General features: G+C 39.5%; 1 protein-coding gene across 1 annotated transcript in view; it reads left to right on the top strand.

Annotated features, from left to right (window-relative positions):
- The window catches only part of znf407 (zinc finger protein 407), a 218,985-nt gene that overhangs the window by 134,135 nt on the left and 67,191 nt on the right, over nt 1-17,659 (top strand). The window contains exons 7-8 of the mRNA XM_038289466.1: nt 12,850-12,933; nt 15,928-16,048. Of these exons, the coding sequence (XP_038145394.1) occupies nt 12,850-12,933; nt 15,928-16,048 (205 nt within the window). The remainder of the gene's footprint in view (nt 1-12,849; nt 12,934-15,927; nt 16,049-17,659) is intronic.

Below are 17,659 nucleotides of genomic sequence, written 5' to 3'. Positions count from 1 at the left end.
AGCTTTGGCTGGAGGAAATATATTCACAAGTTTGGGCCAATAATAGCCGCCACTCGTCCATCTGTAGTGGTTCTGAACATCCAGGCGGAGCAGAGCCAAACTCTTGGCAGGCTCGCCGGCAGCCGTTAGGCGGTTAAACACGACCTCTTGATCCTGATAGGACTGCTACTGTTATGTGATGCCTCATCAGCCAATTGATGGTCAAAAGGGCGAAGAGAAGATTCTTTTTTTTGTTTTCTGACATCTTCCACGCCTTTATTAAGGTGGCGAGCATTTCCAAATCCAACGCTCATAGCTGTGTAGTTCCCCAAAGGCTCCATCTGGACACAGAGTGTGTTTTCTTCTAATCCAGCTGGTCACTACGCATGTTATGGTAAAATCCGTCTGATGCCTAAGAGTTTTTTTCTTTCTTTTTCATGCTGGACTAGTTCTGTTTGTTTCCCTATTTAGGAGAAATGATACAAATCTGAGGGGAAAATATCATCAGCAGAAGATTATTTGTACATTAGCAACAAAAAAAGTTAGATTTTGATTAAAAACAGGAATAATTTTGTAAGTAAACATGCTGTACATGCTGTAATGTTATTGCAACTCCCTGCTAATGGGGAAACGTCAGGAACGCGCTTGGTGTATTCAGTTTAATTTAATTTAACCAGACATCTTCAGCAGAGGTTTGGAACAAACTGATGCCATTAATAAGAAAAAGAAAAATCAACGTTCTCGTTTATCGTAATTGAACTGAAAAATCCCCACGAAAACGACGGCTTGCCAGCAGAGCTGAGATCAAACAGGGATCTTAGTTTTTTAGATTAGTGCACATTTTCATTATGCCACCTTAATGCTGTTCAGCAGCTTGTCTTTCCAATTCCACCGCTCCTTTTCGTCTCCGTAGATCCGATGAAACGCACTGTGGTGCCGCTCTGAATGGTGTTTTTATTCTGCTTTTTTTAAAACTTGCTAAAAAGTTTGGATCGACAGATGGTTCAGTGGGCGGTGGGAGGATACTGTCTTGAATAATAGCCCCTCGATAGGAGCCCAAGTCAGCCTCTTTGAAAGTGTCTTTATGCTGCAGCCCAGCGGTTTCCCCTCGGCCTCGGTAATGTCCCACACATGGCTCCTTGATGCCCTTTTAAGTCAATGACAGAAGCAGCAGCCGCCACCGGCCTGACAGGCTGACTGAGCGCTTGCAGCAGAACCCTCCATCCGTCACAGGAGCCTGCTGTGTGCGCCGGTTCTTAAATGTGTGTGTGTTTCTAAGACTTGCTGGATGTTATTTTAAATGTGTTTTAGCAGTGATGTAGCGTCAAGGCGACTCTGACATAATTAGACGTTTTATTTTCATTAGTTTCCAGCTCTCATCACTCCTCATCAGGCAGCTGGCGTCACACTGTCACATTGCTGTCACCTGCAGAGGTGCGAGGTGGCGCGCGCGCGCGTGTGCGTGTGCTCGGGGTCTTTGTGCAAGTTCTACGGGAGGGAACATGCTCGAGGAGAGCGAGCGAGAGAGGTGATTGAGATGGTAAAAAGTCAATGAATGAGAGAAGTTGAAGGATCAGGGGGTGAGCAAATATGAAAGCGGAGGGAATTAAGAACAGACCTGAAACAACCTCATTTCTAGTGAGCGACAAGCCCTGACTTGATTAGCGACACTCCGAACGCTAACACAATTTGCACCGCCGTGACCTCCAACACTCCTTTGTCGGTAATTGGTGGCGGGTCGGACGGTGAGCTGCAGCTTTCCCAACGCTGCAATCACATTCCAGCGGCCCACCTGACACTCTGAAATATTATCTGCATGTTTGTGATCTGTTTAGAGGTTATAAATCGACTCCACAGAGCTACGATGCAATACTAATGGAATAAAGAGATTGAGAAGTTGAACTGATCTGTCTGGAGATCAGAGCTGTCAGTAATGGGGAGGAGGGGGGGTATGTAGAGGAGTCTGTGTAGATCTGCAGAATGATAGACATGCTGCAGAGTGGTTACAAATACAAAATATACAGATCAGAACTTTGAGCTCGGTTTCAGATTTGTGTTTTTTAAAAGCCTGACCTGCCAAAACTGATTCAATCATCAAACACAAACAAACTTGTCTCAATATCTTTGCGGGGCGTCTCTATTGACTTCCATGAATTTTTACAGCTTAACCTTGACCCTACACCTAACTTTAACCATTACAGGTTCATACCTAACCCTAACCTAAACTCAATTCACACATTAGTCCTAAACATGACCCATGACCCAAAAACAACGTTTTCCCTGAAAATGGGCACCACAGTGTGTTAAAAACAAGAGCACTCACCCGCCCCATCCCTTTATTATTTATCATGTTTAGAAAAACATGAGGCAGCACTACAGTTTTCACTACATCCCATAATTCAGCAGATAAAATACAGTAATTTAGTAAAATCATTACGGTGTGTGCTAAAGTTTAACAAAACACACTGGAAAACAGCCAATCTTTAATTTTAACCATCTATGTTTCTGAGATCTTAAACATAAAAAAAAAAAAAAGAAATTCCTGGTCAAAAGCGAAGATGTTTTCTGCGACTATTTAATGTGATTCCTCGCCCTGCTTGTTGGAACAGAGCAGCTGTTTGTTTTGTTTCCTATTAGCCACAACTACATGTATGCAGAGATCACTCATCTGTAAATAGTCGTGATCTGTATTTGTTTTTCAGTGCAGAAAAGTTCAGCACTTTTGACAGTGCTGTGTGATCTGTTGCTACTGACAACCAGAACTCTTCCGCCTTGCATTTAGAGAACTAGTAGTTTGTAATCTACGATCAGAGGAGAGATGGAGCAGGGCGTCCTGCAGCTCTGATGACAGGTGATGCGCAGTGATGGTACAGAAAGGCTGGGGTATCCAATCACACCTTTTTCAGCGTTCCATCATTCAGAAAATACTTATTAAAACTTTCAAGGAAGCTTCTGACATGTGGAACAATAATTAGTTTTATTGTTTGAATGTTTAATTCCTAACTCTCCATAAAGTCCCCCATCTATGGGAACATTTCACCATTTCCCCGTTTAATCGCACAGCCCAACGCTCCAGCTTTCTCTTAAATGCTGTGACCTCATCAGAGATGATAAGGGCCTTGAGGGGACAAGTTAAAGATGTTTAGTTTGTCAAAGATGCTAGCTAAATATGCAAGACTTTCTACCCACTTTGGGTGAGTCAGGGACGATCCACAGCAAGGGGAGATCCACAGTCTGATAAAAAATATTCAGACCTCCTCATGCAGTTTAAACCTTTTTAAACTTTTGCAATGAGAAAGCCACCTGACCTTTGGTAGCGTGAAAGAGAAGTGCTTCGTGGTCTGATCTCATTTCACGACAGAGTGTGGCAAAAAGTCTGTTTGCAGTGGTCTGGATTTAATGAAAGAAGCATTCTTAACTGATGTTTGGAGAACATCACCAGGCTCTGGCTCGAGAAACATGCAGGAGAGTGCTTCCCTGTGGATCATGGAGTGCAGAAATGTCACATGGAGGGCTACCTCTAAAATACAGTCCTTTAAACCTTCTCCTGCCTGCTGCGTAGCTCCATCTCCATCTATGCACACAGATACACAGCTCTCCGAGATCATTTTTTTTTCTTTGTCACACCCCCAAAACTGTCAAGCATGATCAGAATATCATGCAAATGCATTGATATAATGAATTTTGAACAAACAGTGAAGTAGTAAACCCATCTCTATTTAAAATGATTTAATATAAAACTTAACAATCCTTCATTACATAATTTTTAAGTAGCCAAATATTTAGGTTTAAGTTCTGTCATTTCAGACAATCTGTGAATGCTTTCTGCAGTTCCAGCTGACAGCATACGGGAGAGGAAGGGAGATGGGCGAAGCCTAGTTAAAGTCAACAGTAACTAGTTTTTGAGTAATAAAAAGCCTGTTTGAGACCAACCATTCCCCATCCTTCTAATGTCCGGTTGGAAGCTACATTAATTTTGTTTGTTTTTCCTCTTTTTGTGACTCCAGATGGGGTCGGGATCCCAAAGTTGAGAATAGCTGCTATAGATGATCTAATGACACCGCGAAATATGATTGATTGATTGATTGATTGATTGATTGATTGATCAACAACATTCTGGGTCCAGGGTTTGCACAGTTGTAAAGGTTTGCCTTGAAGGTTGTGTGTGTTGACCTGGAACATTTTTATGGACTATCTCCCTTATCTCTAAGTATCTCTAATGAGCAACTGAATGTTCAGTATATATAGGAATACATGGTACCAGAGAAGATATGCACAATTGGAAGTTACTACCAGGTGTCTGAGACGGACTGAAAACATGCTTATTAGGAATGGAAAGGTATTTGTAGAAGTTAGCAAGAATATTTTAATGCATTTCTGTCCCTTTGTTGAAAATAAGTGATGCATTCATTTTGTCCTGGTTATAATGAAAGTTTAGCCAGTCCAATGCACTGTAAACTTTGCAAATGCAGCAGATCAATGTAGTCTTTTGTTTTCTTGGTACCACTGTCAGCTAATGAGACAATGACAAGGAACTAATTATCAATCACAAAACCATAACAGCATACATCTTAACTTTCTTTATTGTTTTCGGCTGAGATGTCATATAGCTGACGGTTTTGTTAATGACCCTGAAATCAGCTTTAGTAACTCTACCTTTTTTCGACGGTTTTTACTCTATCAGCAGCCCACTCCAAACCCCAAGAATTGGCTTTAAAGATGTTTTCATCTTGAATTTGGAAATATGTTGAATTTTTTATTTTTATTTATTTGATTCGGGATGGTGTCAGAAAGGGCTGTTTTCCTGCGAAAACAGTGACTGACAGTAGACCTTTTGACATGTGGCTTTGGTGAGATGATGGTGTAACATCCTCTCACATTTCAAACAAAATGTTGTGTACTGACATTGTGAAATATTTCTACATCCTTTCTTCACTCCAATTTTTTGTTCCTGTCTGTGCAGTTTGTTGTGGGAATGTAATCTAGTTGTGAGGTTCAGTTTGGACAATGTCCAAAAAAGCAGCAACAAAAACAGAAAAAAAAAACACCAGATCTCAGTTGGAGAATAAAGATCATGTTCTGTATCCATACTGACATGGAATTGGTGGCATGTTAACAACAACAACCAGATCCCCGATGAAAATGAAGTGAAACTAAAAAACTGATGCTGCAGCTAAGTCCATCCATCCATCTATTATCTGACACACTTGTCCAAATTGGGGTCGCGAGGGGTGCTGGTGCCTAGCTCCAGCTGTCTACGGGCGAGAGGCGGGGTACACCCTGGACAGGTCGCCAATCAGCTAAGTCCAGTTAGCTGAAATTTCATTGCAGTATGATGCCCAACATCATCAGGGCATGCTCCCTGTGAGATGACTATACTGAGATAAGCATTACTGAGCTCCTGGACTGTCAGAGGTGCCCCCTGATGAATACTTTATAGATCTGTTTCATCCCTCCCCAGACCAACACTGCCCCCTCCTACCGAACCAGTCCTGCTGAGCAAAGTTGGAGGCAGCGTTACTCTCAGCACATCTTCTGCAGCCCCTCTTAGGTCTGTCACATGAGCTCTTATTAGTGCCAATCCGGGATATTCCTGTGTTCTGTGGAAAGTTCCAGTTAAACTCTACAGTGCTGGGCGGTGAGCAGAGGGCCTCCTACAGAACATTGGGCCCTCAGGCCACCATCATTAAATCTGTTTCCAATAGTTTGATCAGGGACATTCTTGCCAGCAGCCTTCTTGGGGTCACTGTTTAGAGCTCCGGCAGTGCTCGCCCTGTTCCTCCTTGCACCAACGAGCCAATGCTGGTCCTGCTAATGGGTTAAGGACCTCAGACGGTCCTGTTCAGCTCTCTTAGAGAAACACCTCTTTCCTGGAATCTCCTCCATTCTCTGGAGACTTTCGGAAAACACCTTCTGGCTATAAGGCACATTGATGCGCTATGATGCTAAAATTAAATTACATGTGCAACCTCTCCAGGGTCCAAGTATCTCTTTATGCTACTCGTAGTTTTTCTGACCCTGGTCACAACAAAACTACTGAAAAAGAAAATGAGGAGAGAAAATATAGGGGCCTCATCCTACAAAGCCATTTCTGTTTTTCGGGGTTGTTCCATTGCTGTCCCTCTAGTTCACCTGTCTTCATTTCATTAAAGCCAGAACAGACGATAAAAACCTCCTTCATTGAGAAATGTGCCATATTACTCTGCCAGATAAATGTGTATTACATTCTGATCAAAGAGTGCTTTTGTGATTTTTCTAAAATGTGTATTTTGCCCAATAATAAAAGCTCCTTATGTCACTGTTAATGATTGTTTTAATGTTTGGGAGCATAAATAATGACCACATATAAATTTCTAACCTGTTCTTAAAATTAATGTTGCTAAATTATCAAACCTTTTTCAGCAGATATGAACTGGGTTATCTGATATATCAATGGTGATTCTTGTTGACTCTCTTTAATGGCTCACCATGGTATGTCTATGTAACAGTGGATCCCTTAGCAACAAAGAGTTTTGAATTATTGGAAATTAGCCTTTTATATATGGAGTTGGTTACAAGTGCAACAAGGACTTTTAACTGGCACCACATAAGAGAACAGTACTGAAATAAAATGCTAATCTTTAATTAAAGGTATAGTGGAGAATTTCTGCGAATTTTTGAAAAGACCCGCCCTCTCCACTTGCCAACCCTTTACCCACTGTTAAACGCCTAGGGAACGCCTATTAAATGTGTGTTTCATAGTTGCTGTTTGAATCGCTCATACTAGCTTACTTTCTAAAAGAAGATTTGCAATTTTTCCACTATGTCAGACTCGTCCCTAAATCAAAATGGGGACGAGCACATAGGGCGGCCTTACCTAAACATATTACCAGAATGATTGACAATTAGGAGGATCACTTATTTTAATGATCCACCCGGAAAAAGAACATCCTCCACAATTCCTTAAAAATAATCTTTTTTTAAACATTCGCTCCATAAATATTTTTTTGCTATGAGTTGGCCATTTCCTCATGGATTTTTGATGATGTTGATTGTGCAGTTTGTTTAAAGAGCTTTCATGTTTCCTACTGTGTAGAAATGTGTCAATGTTTTAAACAACCACTGAAGGGATGTCGCTAGAGATATTAGCATCAGGCTGGAGATTGAGGTGTACTAATGATGACGATCAAATCAAGAAAAACTCTAAAGTTATCAAGTCCAAATGCTAATTTTTCATACCAATATAAAAGTAACGCACAGAAGCAGATCTGCAGATGCTTCAGACTAATACCTTATTTATCTGTGATAAATCAAAATAGGTCTAATTTATTTTTAAAGTCAGGCCTAAGGGATAGGCTTTGGTTCAGAAATTAAAAATCTAATTTTAAAGACATCGTCTTGATGCTGTTAGCTAGCAACAATTGTCATTTTAGATTTAAAACAGAAAGATAGCGAAAAATGTGTCTGCTAAGGTCTATGTCAGCACTTGTTAGACTTAGACCACCTTAATAATCCAACCAGGGGGAATTTTGTTTGAGCAGCAAAGTAGACAAACAAACATAAAGAAAAGTGTTTTGTTTTGTTTTTTGAATCTTTAAATGATAAAAAAAAAAAAACACAACAACAAAAAATGAGTAATATTATAGCTAAAGTCGGGCTGTCACAGTTACGAACAGTTGATGCTAGTTTAGCATCTATTTCTGTCTGTTAAAAGTTAAATCTATTGTGCACCAAATTTCAAATATCATCCATCAGGATTGTATGGATTGAGTTTCTGGGACATTCAGAGCTTCTAGTTAAAAAAATTCAGGGGGGATAACACCTCCGCTCTCCTTTTCCTGCCTCCTACAGGATTCATTGTTCTTCTCTTGATTTGTGTGTTTTTTATGTTAATGGCTCCCCACTCACACAGCAGTCATGTCTGAGGGAGAGGGAGGAGGGCAGTGATGGGGGGGTGGGGGGTTTCGTCAGCAGCCGGGGTCATTTGTAACAACTGATGAACGAGCGACTCAAATAAATGAATAAGCTGACTGTATCTGACCCACCCAGCTTTTCCCAGGCACTTGGGTGTCACAGCAGTTTGGCGGGGGCTGGCGTGTGTGGGGGGTGCAGGAATTCAGAGGAGGCCCGAACACGGCGACGGTGCCACAATTGATTTTCTCATTGCTTCAGTTTGTCGCTTAATCTGGCGATATGCTGATAAATCTCCGCACTTTGTCAATTAATTTCGCTGAAAAATGAGACCCAAAATGGCGGGCACATCAATACAGCAGCGGATTCCGTGTCAAAAATTAAGCGGTAAAATTAATTGCCCTCCCATCCGCTCCTGCTAAAACATAACTAATGAGGGAGGCAATTATAGCTGCATGCTGACTCCTCCGGGGTTATTTAAAAACACACACACAGACAGACACACTATATCTATACATTTGCGCACATGTGCAAAGTAAGATTGTACAATTTGACTTTAAAGTGTTTTTTTATGTGGAGGGAGTGTATGGCTGAAGTGCATCATGGGAATGAAAGCAAATAAACTCTTTGTCTCTCTTTTAAGAATAGAAACATTAGCTGAAGTGTTTCTACCTCAAACATAAAGACATGTTTTTGACTTTGATCCGATTTGTGTTTGTTGGAACAACCACCTGCCAAGCAAACACTGAAATCCTCCTCTTCATGCTTTAGTGGTTCTCCCAGTGCATGCATGAGATTTCACCAGGTACTCCAACTTCCCCCCATGCACACATGCATGGTTGTGTTTCTCTATGTTGCCATGTAATTTACTGGCAACCTGGCTAATTTAATCTTAATCTAAAAGGTTACATTGATTAAGTTACCTTGAGATATCTGATTTTTAATTGTGTTAAAGGGATAATCTTTAGTTAAAGAGGGAACATTTGTGAGCAACAACTTCATATACCGGGAAAAAAAAACAAAATCTAGATAAATCCTTTAATTTGAATTTAATTTCTTAAAATTTGTGCATTTTTTTTTCTTGAATTGAGGAGGTAAGTGAGACACTTTGCCAACGGAACAAGTAAGAAACAATTGCATTGTCTTATTTCAAGTGCATCAGGTGCAAGTGCATTATCTTATTTTAAGAGAATAAATACTAGTTCCATTAGCAAATCATCTTATTTACCTGCTCAAATTAGGAGTAAATATACTTAATTTAAGAAATGTTGACTTATTTCCAGATCGCTTTTGCAGTGTGTACAGACAAGGTAGCTCTGCTGCTTTTCAGGAACTGAAAGGAGGGTTTAATAAAGCCAGACCCACAGTGGTTTAGATCGAAGAGTAACCATCTGTTAGAATAACACAATGAATTTTTAATTTTGAAAAAAAAAAGAAAAGAAAGATTGGATTACTCTGTCTAAATGTGGAAATCTGATAAATGGTGCACTGATCTGATAAATTCTGAAAAACGTCCAACTTTTCCTTCAATTTGGTAAGTACTTAGCATAGGTCCATCACACAAAATCTCAGTTCTTACAAAGTGCTAATAACAGAGAAGGTGTCAGTACTTTTTTGGAGGCTCTATAACTGTTGGACAGAAGGCCTTTGCTGCTTCATCCCGGCTGATCCTCCAGTTTTGATTGCAGCGCTGCTCCTACCGCCCCACACAGCAGCAGATGAAAAGCACACATGTAATTTATCGCCAATGTTTCCTCCTCAGGAATAATTGTGGCGACCGCGGCTGGGCAAAGGGATCGATGGCTATGGATTTTTCTGTGGTGGGGTCTTGTAGTGTTGGGCGTAATGAGAGATGGACAGGAGGGATGGAGGAGTGACTGGAGCAGTTTTGTTGTTTGTTTGTTTAAAAAAAAAAGAAAAAGCCCGAGCAGATGATTGGTAACTCATGTGGAGTTTACAGACCTATGAATAAAGCTGTTGTTCATTTAGTTTTTCCATTATTCTTTTTTCATTTATTTCTACATTTCTTTTAATGAGTGCCTCAGAAATCAATTTTCCTTCCATTATTATTTAGTAGCTGCGAGAACAAAAAAAATATGCGAAAGAGGTTTTTTGTTTTTTTTTTTATTTACGAGAATGATTCCAGGTTTTAGCTTTTGGCCTTTTTCAAAGTTTTCCCAGCTTCGTTCCTTTCTATTTATTCCCTATTCTGATAGAAATATAAACACAGTCCCAGATGCTTAAATCACAGTTAAAAACTAACCACACTTTATGTATATAAAAGTGTCCTGTATTCCTTGATGTTAAAGGGATCATTGAAAGTCTCTTATTCTTATTACAGTACTTTAACTTTGCAGTAAACTTCATTCCTTTGTTTAAGGTCCGCCTGAGAAATATATTCATGTAAATCAGAGGTAGAACCTTACAGGGAAGCAATATCCCCAGAAATTACAGATCCCTGCTGGTTAACTGATCAGTATTTCCCTAAAAAAAAAATAATAAAAAAGAATATTTAACCAAAAATGTGTCTTTGGTTCATTTTCAATGTGTATACTGTGAGTGCACCAGCATGTAGAATCTTATTTTGACTTTCCTTTGCACAGCTGAATAATAATACAGTCATTGGTACAATATCAATTTGTGCAAAATCACATTTGCAAAGGAAAGCTTTTATGCAATAACTGATAGTTTGTAGAATGTCAATAAATGTGCATCAAACACGTTTTTTTCAGTAACATTTTTTTTTACTCTAAAAGGCACCATAACTGAATTAAATATACTTTTACATTCTACAATTAATAAGATTTCTCTTGTTTTTATCGTGTTTTTATATATATATATATATGCGTGTGTGTGTGTGTGCATATGAATATTCGAATGTGATTTTCTGAAATAGTTTCTTTTTTCTCTATTAAAATGTCATAGAATATAATAAAAATCGCAAAGTTTAGTCGCACCATTCTGAAGATGACATTAGATCCTCAATCTGTTTAGTTTAACAGGCTTCCAGCAGCTTTCTTTTCAGATCAACCTAATTAGTAATTATTTGATTTATCAGTTAATCCAAACAGTACACTGTCCTTGAAAATATTTACATACTCTAGCAACGATTATGTGGCATTTAATGTTAACCACAAAGTGAAACGCAGAGAAAGATTTACACTCCTGTGGTGATAAATAGGCCTCTGGTGATGAGGAAAAGTAATTTGGTGTTATTCTAGACCAGAAAAAGTTGTTTCAATTTGATATTCCTGAAGGATTTTCCTCTATAAAGTGGATTGTATATAATTTCATTTTTGTTGTAAAGTGCCTTAAGGCGACTTATCTTGTTATTTGCCGTGACAAACATATAAGTTGAATAGATAAGTTAAAATAATGATGAAAAATAACGGGACTTGTAGTGGATAGTTGTTTAAACTGTTGGATTTGTCTTAGAAAAACTTGGATTGTGAAGTCAAACTGCACAAACCAGCCAACAAATGTCCTTTTCTAAGTTTATTTTTAAGTGGCACCGCATTAAAACTCCTCTCACAGTCGAGTGGCTTTAAATGGATGGAGAGCGGGAAACTTGAGGCCGCTTGGTCTCTGTGGACTCATGTGAAAGCTGCTATCTGTGCTGAAGAGGAGCAGAGCAGCCAAGGCCCAGCTGGAAGAGTCACCCAAACGTGTTATCAGTGTGTGCAGAGAGCCGAGCTGCACCATCAGCAATCGAGATGAATATTTAAATGAGGATCTTAAAACATACGCACCAAGTAGAATCTGACCTGTATGTTAAACATAGGTGGAGCATCAACGGCATCTCCACCCTTTGAAACACAATGTGACTACCTACAGTTGCTCACCACATGCAGTTTGTGCAGCTTTGCGTGCATTTGCATGCACATCTGCATCCAATCTGTAAATGTGTACGCTTGTTTCCCCTGAGTGAGACTAATCGTGAATGTTGCAGTCCTTGTGTGGATGTGTGCGCTGTGGCAGACAGAGAGGTAGAAAGAGAGACCATCGTGCTGTTAATGATGGAGCCAGATGCAGAGGAGAGAGAAGGAGTGTAAAAAAGCTCTCCACGCTCCCCATCTGGAAGGCATCGCCCCCAAATGAAGTTGTACAAAACCATCCCATTGATAATAAAGCTAATTTTTATGGCTCTGACAAGTATGTAATTATGTTCAGCGGTGCTTTTCAGATTTTATCACAGTCAATAAACCACACTGGCAATTTCCCGTCCCCCATTTGACATATTTACACGGATCCATCTGATTGGAGGAATTAGTTAGCTATGAGAGCTCTGATGGATATACACTAGTGATCTGTGACTTCTGCTTGGCTCATCTGTTAGCCAACTAGGCCCTCTGCTCATCTGTTCAATCTGTCTTTTCTTTTTTGCTCCTACTTTACAAGATTCTCCCTTTCTCGCCATCCGCGTCCTCTTTGTCTTGTTTGAATGCCGAGCTTTTCTCAGCAGCGCTTTGGCTGCCGCTCTCAGTGAAATGTCACATTGTGGCATCAAGACTCATCAGTCTGATCCACAGCCATATGGCAAGTGAGATAGCACTGGTGCCATTTAGTTTTTATTTCGTGGTTGTTGATGCAGCTTTGGAGTGAAACGCGACAGCATGAGAGAAATCAGCTTTACCTCTAGTGTACTTTAACAGAAAACTTTGTCATCAATCCATTGGTTGTCTAGCTTTACCCCGTAGCTCCGTCTTGGACTGAAACAGATTCCATCTTTACAGTCTAACTTTTCTTCGTTTTGTGTAATTATGGCCTCGTCCTTGTTTTTTATGAGGGGTTTTGTTCATGAAATTTGGATTAAACAATAAAAAAGTGAATTTTTGAGCAACTTAAAAAAAAAAAAAAAAAACTGCCTCATATTTCTCCCACCGGTTTTTTTTTTTCTGGACTGTTTGCCAATTAGTGTGTTTCTTGGTTTGTATTATTTCATCATTAGCCTTCCTCACTTTTTCCACTTTGTATTTCTAGGGGAGAAGTCCTACCTTTGTGATCTGTGTGGCTTTGCAGGAGGCACTCGACACGCCCTCACCAAACACAGACGCCAGCACACGGGTAAGCAACCGCACACGCATATCCTGAGTGTTACGTGAAGACTTTCCTAATCTGGAGACGACCATTAAGACATGAACTGTTGGACAGTTTAGGCGACTGTTTGCTGTCTCTCACACACTCAGACGCATCATCTGACCAGCTGCCACCCGTTGATGGACATGTGTACAAGTGGGACAGACTGAATCTGAGATTTTTTATTTTTGTTATTATCTCATCGTGTCATTTTGTCACTTTGGGAAAATTCATTTTTTTAGATGGTTGTCAATAACAAGTGTCCTTTTTTTCCATCTCTCAAAGGAAAAAAAAATGGAATAGTGAAACAAATATTGTTAACATTCAGCTGATGGGCTACCAACAATTAATACTTCTCATATGAAAAAATATTCATATGTTAAACTTGCTTGTACCTAAAATGTCCCATTTCTGGCTAGTCCTCCTATGCTGACGTGTCATTTCCACTAATTTACCTGCACGTCTAGTAACAAGATTTCATCATTTCACCACTGGGGCAACATTGAAGCCCAGCATGTAATCATGGAAACTCCTAAGAGACCTACTGTGCCAATATTGTTTGATGATTTGAAGCTTTTATGCAAAGACAGAGCAGAACAGCCTGGTGGCGCTTGCTATAAGTAAATACACTGTCCAATAAAGGTTATGTTAGGAACTAAAAAGAGTTAAATAGATGTTGCTAAAGGATTAAGATAAATACCTCACTGCTAACTCTGGTCCTCTTAAAAAAAGTAAAATAAAAAAGATTTGCAGAAAGCTAAAACTTATTTGCAAAAGGTTTCTTTCAAGAACTTTAAAATTGTAATGTATACATATTTACATAAAGTATAAAAAACCTTGTTGTCTTAAACAATCAGGGATCAGTCATTTGAATCTGATCCAATTTTAGGCATTTTTAAAGTCAAAATGTTGCTTACTTGTAGTGGATAATTCTTGAAAATACTTCCGTTTGTGTCTTTAGAAATAGAAAAAAAAGTTTTTTGTAGTGTCTTCCTTGTGTGTTGGATGTCGCTACTAGAGATGCACCGCTCCAGTTTTTTCCGATCCAATCTGATACCGATACCTGGGCTGAGCGTATCGGCTGATATCCGATACCAATCTGATTAAATGAATGAACCATATATTTTGCTATGTGAGGGAAGTCTTTAGCTTTGACATAAATATTGATAAAAAAAAAAAAAAGGTAACAAACTCCTACAGAAATTAATTTACTTTATAATATTTATTAACAAATAACCAGCAAAAAGAAAAAAAAGTTTCATGTAAAGGTCACTGGATTAGCTCTCCGATATCAATGATATACGATCCAGCTACTTCATCAATATCTGAACCCATATCCGATCCAGGTATTGCATCGGTTCGTCGCTTCCCTTAGCTAAAAGTTAGCCTGACGTAGTCCTACTCAATTCTAGTCAGAATATGAGTCTGATACTGCTCCATAGAGCTGTGATTATGGGGCGTGTTTTGAACGGACCAGGAAAAAAAATGCCTCTGCACTCAATTGGATAGACCTGCAACCAATAAGAGCAACGGAGTGCGTGACGTATGTTAAGCCAGGCATAGTTGTTGTCAACAAAAATCAAAGTGTGCAGTTGCGCGCCTAGAATAAGAAGATGAGCCGTGATCGCGTTTCTCTGTTCCTCTTTTAAAATTAATTTGCTGTCGATATCTTCTAGAACAGACCTAATAGCAGAATCTAATCACCTCAACTCTTCGGCGGCAGCCATTGTTGTTGTCGCCCAAGCGCGCTTTGGTCACGTGGTTGATTACGTTACTGTTGATCATCTTGTCCATCATCGTATAAAGCCCGCCCTGACAATTTGATTGGATCGCCAGAGGGTGGGCGATCATACTCGCGCTACTATGGAGCAGAGCCAGACCGAACTTCCCGACCTCAAACCTTGTGGGCGGGACTAAGTTCGGAATGGCACCCAGGCTAGCTAAAAGTAGCATATTTGAAGTAAATTCTATTAAGAATATCTAAGTATAAGTTTAGAAAGTATAACGAACAATGTACACGTAGTGTAATACTACTTCGAACTAAATTGGGACATTTTTAAGTTTACTAAAGTATACTTTAAGTATACTTTAGTAAACAATAAAGTAAACAATAGTATAGTCAAGTACACTTGACTATACTATTGTTAAGTGTATGAAATATAGTTTAGAATAAGTAAACACTAAGTGCACTGCCTGATTTTAAGTATGAAATTAGTGCACTTTTAGTATACTTGAATAAACTACTTTTTGCTAAGGGTTGTCAGAACTTCTTTCACCATAGAGACATGCTAAAAAAAAACTGGACAGCATTTAGCAGCGTTCCCTGACAGAAAATTTTACATTTAAATTCAAGTACCATTATTTTGTCAAACATTGCGTTTCCTTCAGCTTTTTTAAGTATTGCATAAGAAATTTGAAAAACAACCTCAAATTTGCTAAAAAGTTTTTACACTTGTTTTAGGTGTTTTTTGTTTTTCTTTGCTTTTGCGTAAAAAAGGTTAATGCGCAAAACGAGAGATGAAAACTTTTTCTCAAATGAGCTCTGACATAACGATCTTCTCTTAACATGACTGATCAGCTGTTTCTGCTGTCAGCGTCTTCATGTTACTGTTATGCATGTCGGCATGGCTAGCTGACTTGTTGACGTGCCTGATAGCAACTCATTTATTAAACCATCCCTCCATTCCTGATCTGTGGGCAGTGCTAGATTGCAGCCTCTACTTCCTGTTTATAAAAGCCATATGTGATCCTTTAATGCAGACAATGTCGTATGACGACATGCGATCCATATGTAATACATCAAAGTTTGTCATTGTAAGCAGAGTTGTTTCCATTTTTTATTACCCGCCTTATCTCTTAAATCTCATGTCAGCTGCAATATTTTAGCTTAGTGTTTCTGCTCTGTGTTTTTTTTTCTTCTATGCCATCTGTGTCTCATTTCTCCCCTCTGTCCTGTTTCTTTTCAACCCCTCCACACAACAGGAGAGAGGCCATTCAAGTGTAAGCTCTGCAACTTCGCCTCCACCACGCAGTCCCACCTATCACGGCACAAACGTGTTCACACCGGAGAGAAACCGTACCGCTGCCCCTGGTGCGACTACAGGTACCGGCTCATTGACCTACACATGGCAGTTGGCGGCGATGTCACTGATAATCAGGAGGTTGATAGGAGGGGGTTCATATGGGCAGTGGTGTTAGATGGTGAGAAAGCAGGTGGCGTTGTAGGGTATTCTGGTGGAGTGTTCGGGGTAGTGTTGGTGCTAAAAGCTTTGTGTGTGTTTGCTGTGGTTGAAAGTGGTGGAGAGCAGACGGGTCCAATCTCCACAGCACGGCTCCATCTCATCACTCTGCCATCATCAACAAGCCCAGCCAGAACTCCACAACACGCACTCTCAGCCACATTCCCACTCACAACCTCACACACAATGTCACTGTCACTGGCGGGTCCCTGTCATTAAAACACCATCATACCACATCAGTAATTACACAGGAAATTGTCGGTGAAATTGAAAAAGTTTTGGCTGGCGTTGCACATATCTCTCTCTTTCTCCCTTTTTCTACCTGTCTGTTCCTCTCTCCCCTTCATTCATCCCCTCTTTCTCTCACCCCACGCTTCCTCGTCAGATTGTGGCAGGAAAGTGTGAAAGGGAATGATCTGAAACCCATCATTGGTTTTAGATGTACTCATTTGTTTTTTTTTGTTTTTTCCCCTTCTGTGACAAAATCATTTTAGCAGCTCGCTACACCTGCTTTGCTGAGATGAAACCCTGGACTCTGGCTTTATCTGTGTTTTCAATGCAGCTACACACAAAGAACAGCAGATATGAGGGGGAAAGAGAAATGCTGACAAGCTATAATTGTTCACAACTCATCGCTTTGTGTTTTAAAGGAAACTTTGATTCACCTTTTTACTTTCATACACCAATTATGTTACCTCTGCCTTGTTTGATGGTAAGATTTCTCTACTTTCAGTGCTCCTTAACGTCCCATTCGTATCCCTGTCTTTATATAAGTCATGGTTTTCACATATTCAGATAAATCTTTCAGCATAAACCGTTTAACTTGTTACTGTTTGCACAAAGTTAAATGTGTTGTTCTTGTTACCCCCTAAAAATAATAAAATATTACATTTATCTTTTTCTTTCAGGATTCCTTCATTTTGTTTCCTGCAAAATTTAGTAGTAGTACAATCTAAATATTATAATACCAAGTTGGCTAGATTAAAACCATGAAGACATCTAAAGACAAACCCACTGTTGCCATGCTTTATTTTTCACAAAGCATTTTATTTTCATTTGTTTCCATATAAATAATATATTACTGACCCACTATATATATATATATATATATATATATATATATATATATATATATATATATATATATATATATATATATATATATATATATATATATATTAGGGGTGGAACGGTTCACAAAATCCACGGTTCGGTTCACGGTTTTCGGTTCGGTTCGGTATATGTTGATTGTTAGCCTGACATGTTGGTCATGTTGCCGTTAGCATAAACAAAACGTGTTGCACAATGCTTGCACACTGTTGCACTTTTATCCACAACTTTCTTTCCGCCGTCATCGTAGGTCACTCTAAATGCAAAGCGCTCCCATACAGCAGACCCATAAAGTGCTGCTGGCGTGTCTTCCAACTCCTGTTCTTTCCCACTCGCCATTCCGACACAATTCTCCACAACAGCTG

This window comes from Cyprinodon tularosa, unplaced genomic scaffold (genome assembly GCF_016077235.1).
Source record: "Cyprinodon tularosa strain WSP-4 unplaced genomic scaffold, ASM1607723v1 ctg107, whole genome shotgun sequence".
Lineage (NCBI taxonomy): Eukaryota > Metazoa > Chordata > Actinopteri > Cyprinodontiformes > Cyprinodontidae > Cyprinodon > Cyprinodon tularosa.
The sequence above is the reverse complement of the archived record's forward strand: the minus strand, read 5'-3'. Positions and strand labels throughout refer to the sequence as shown.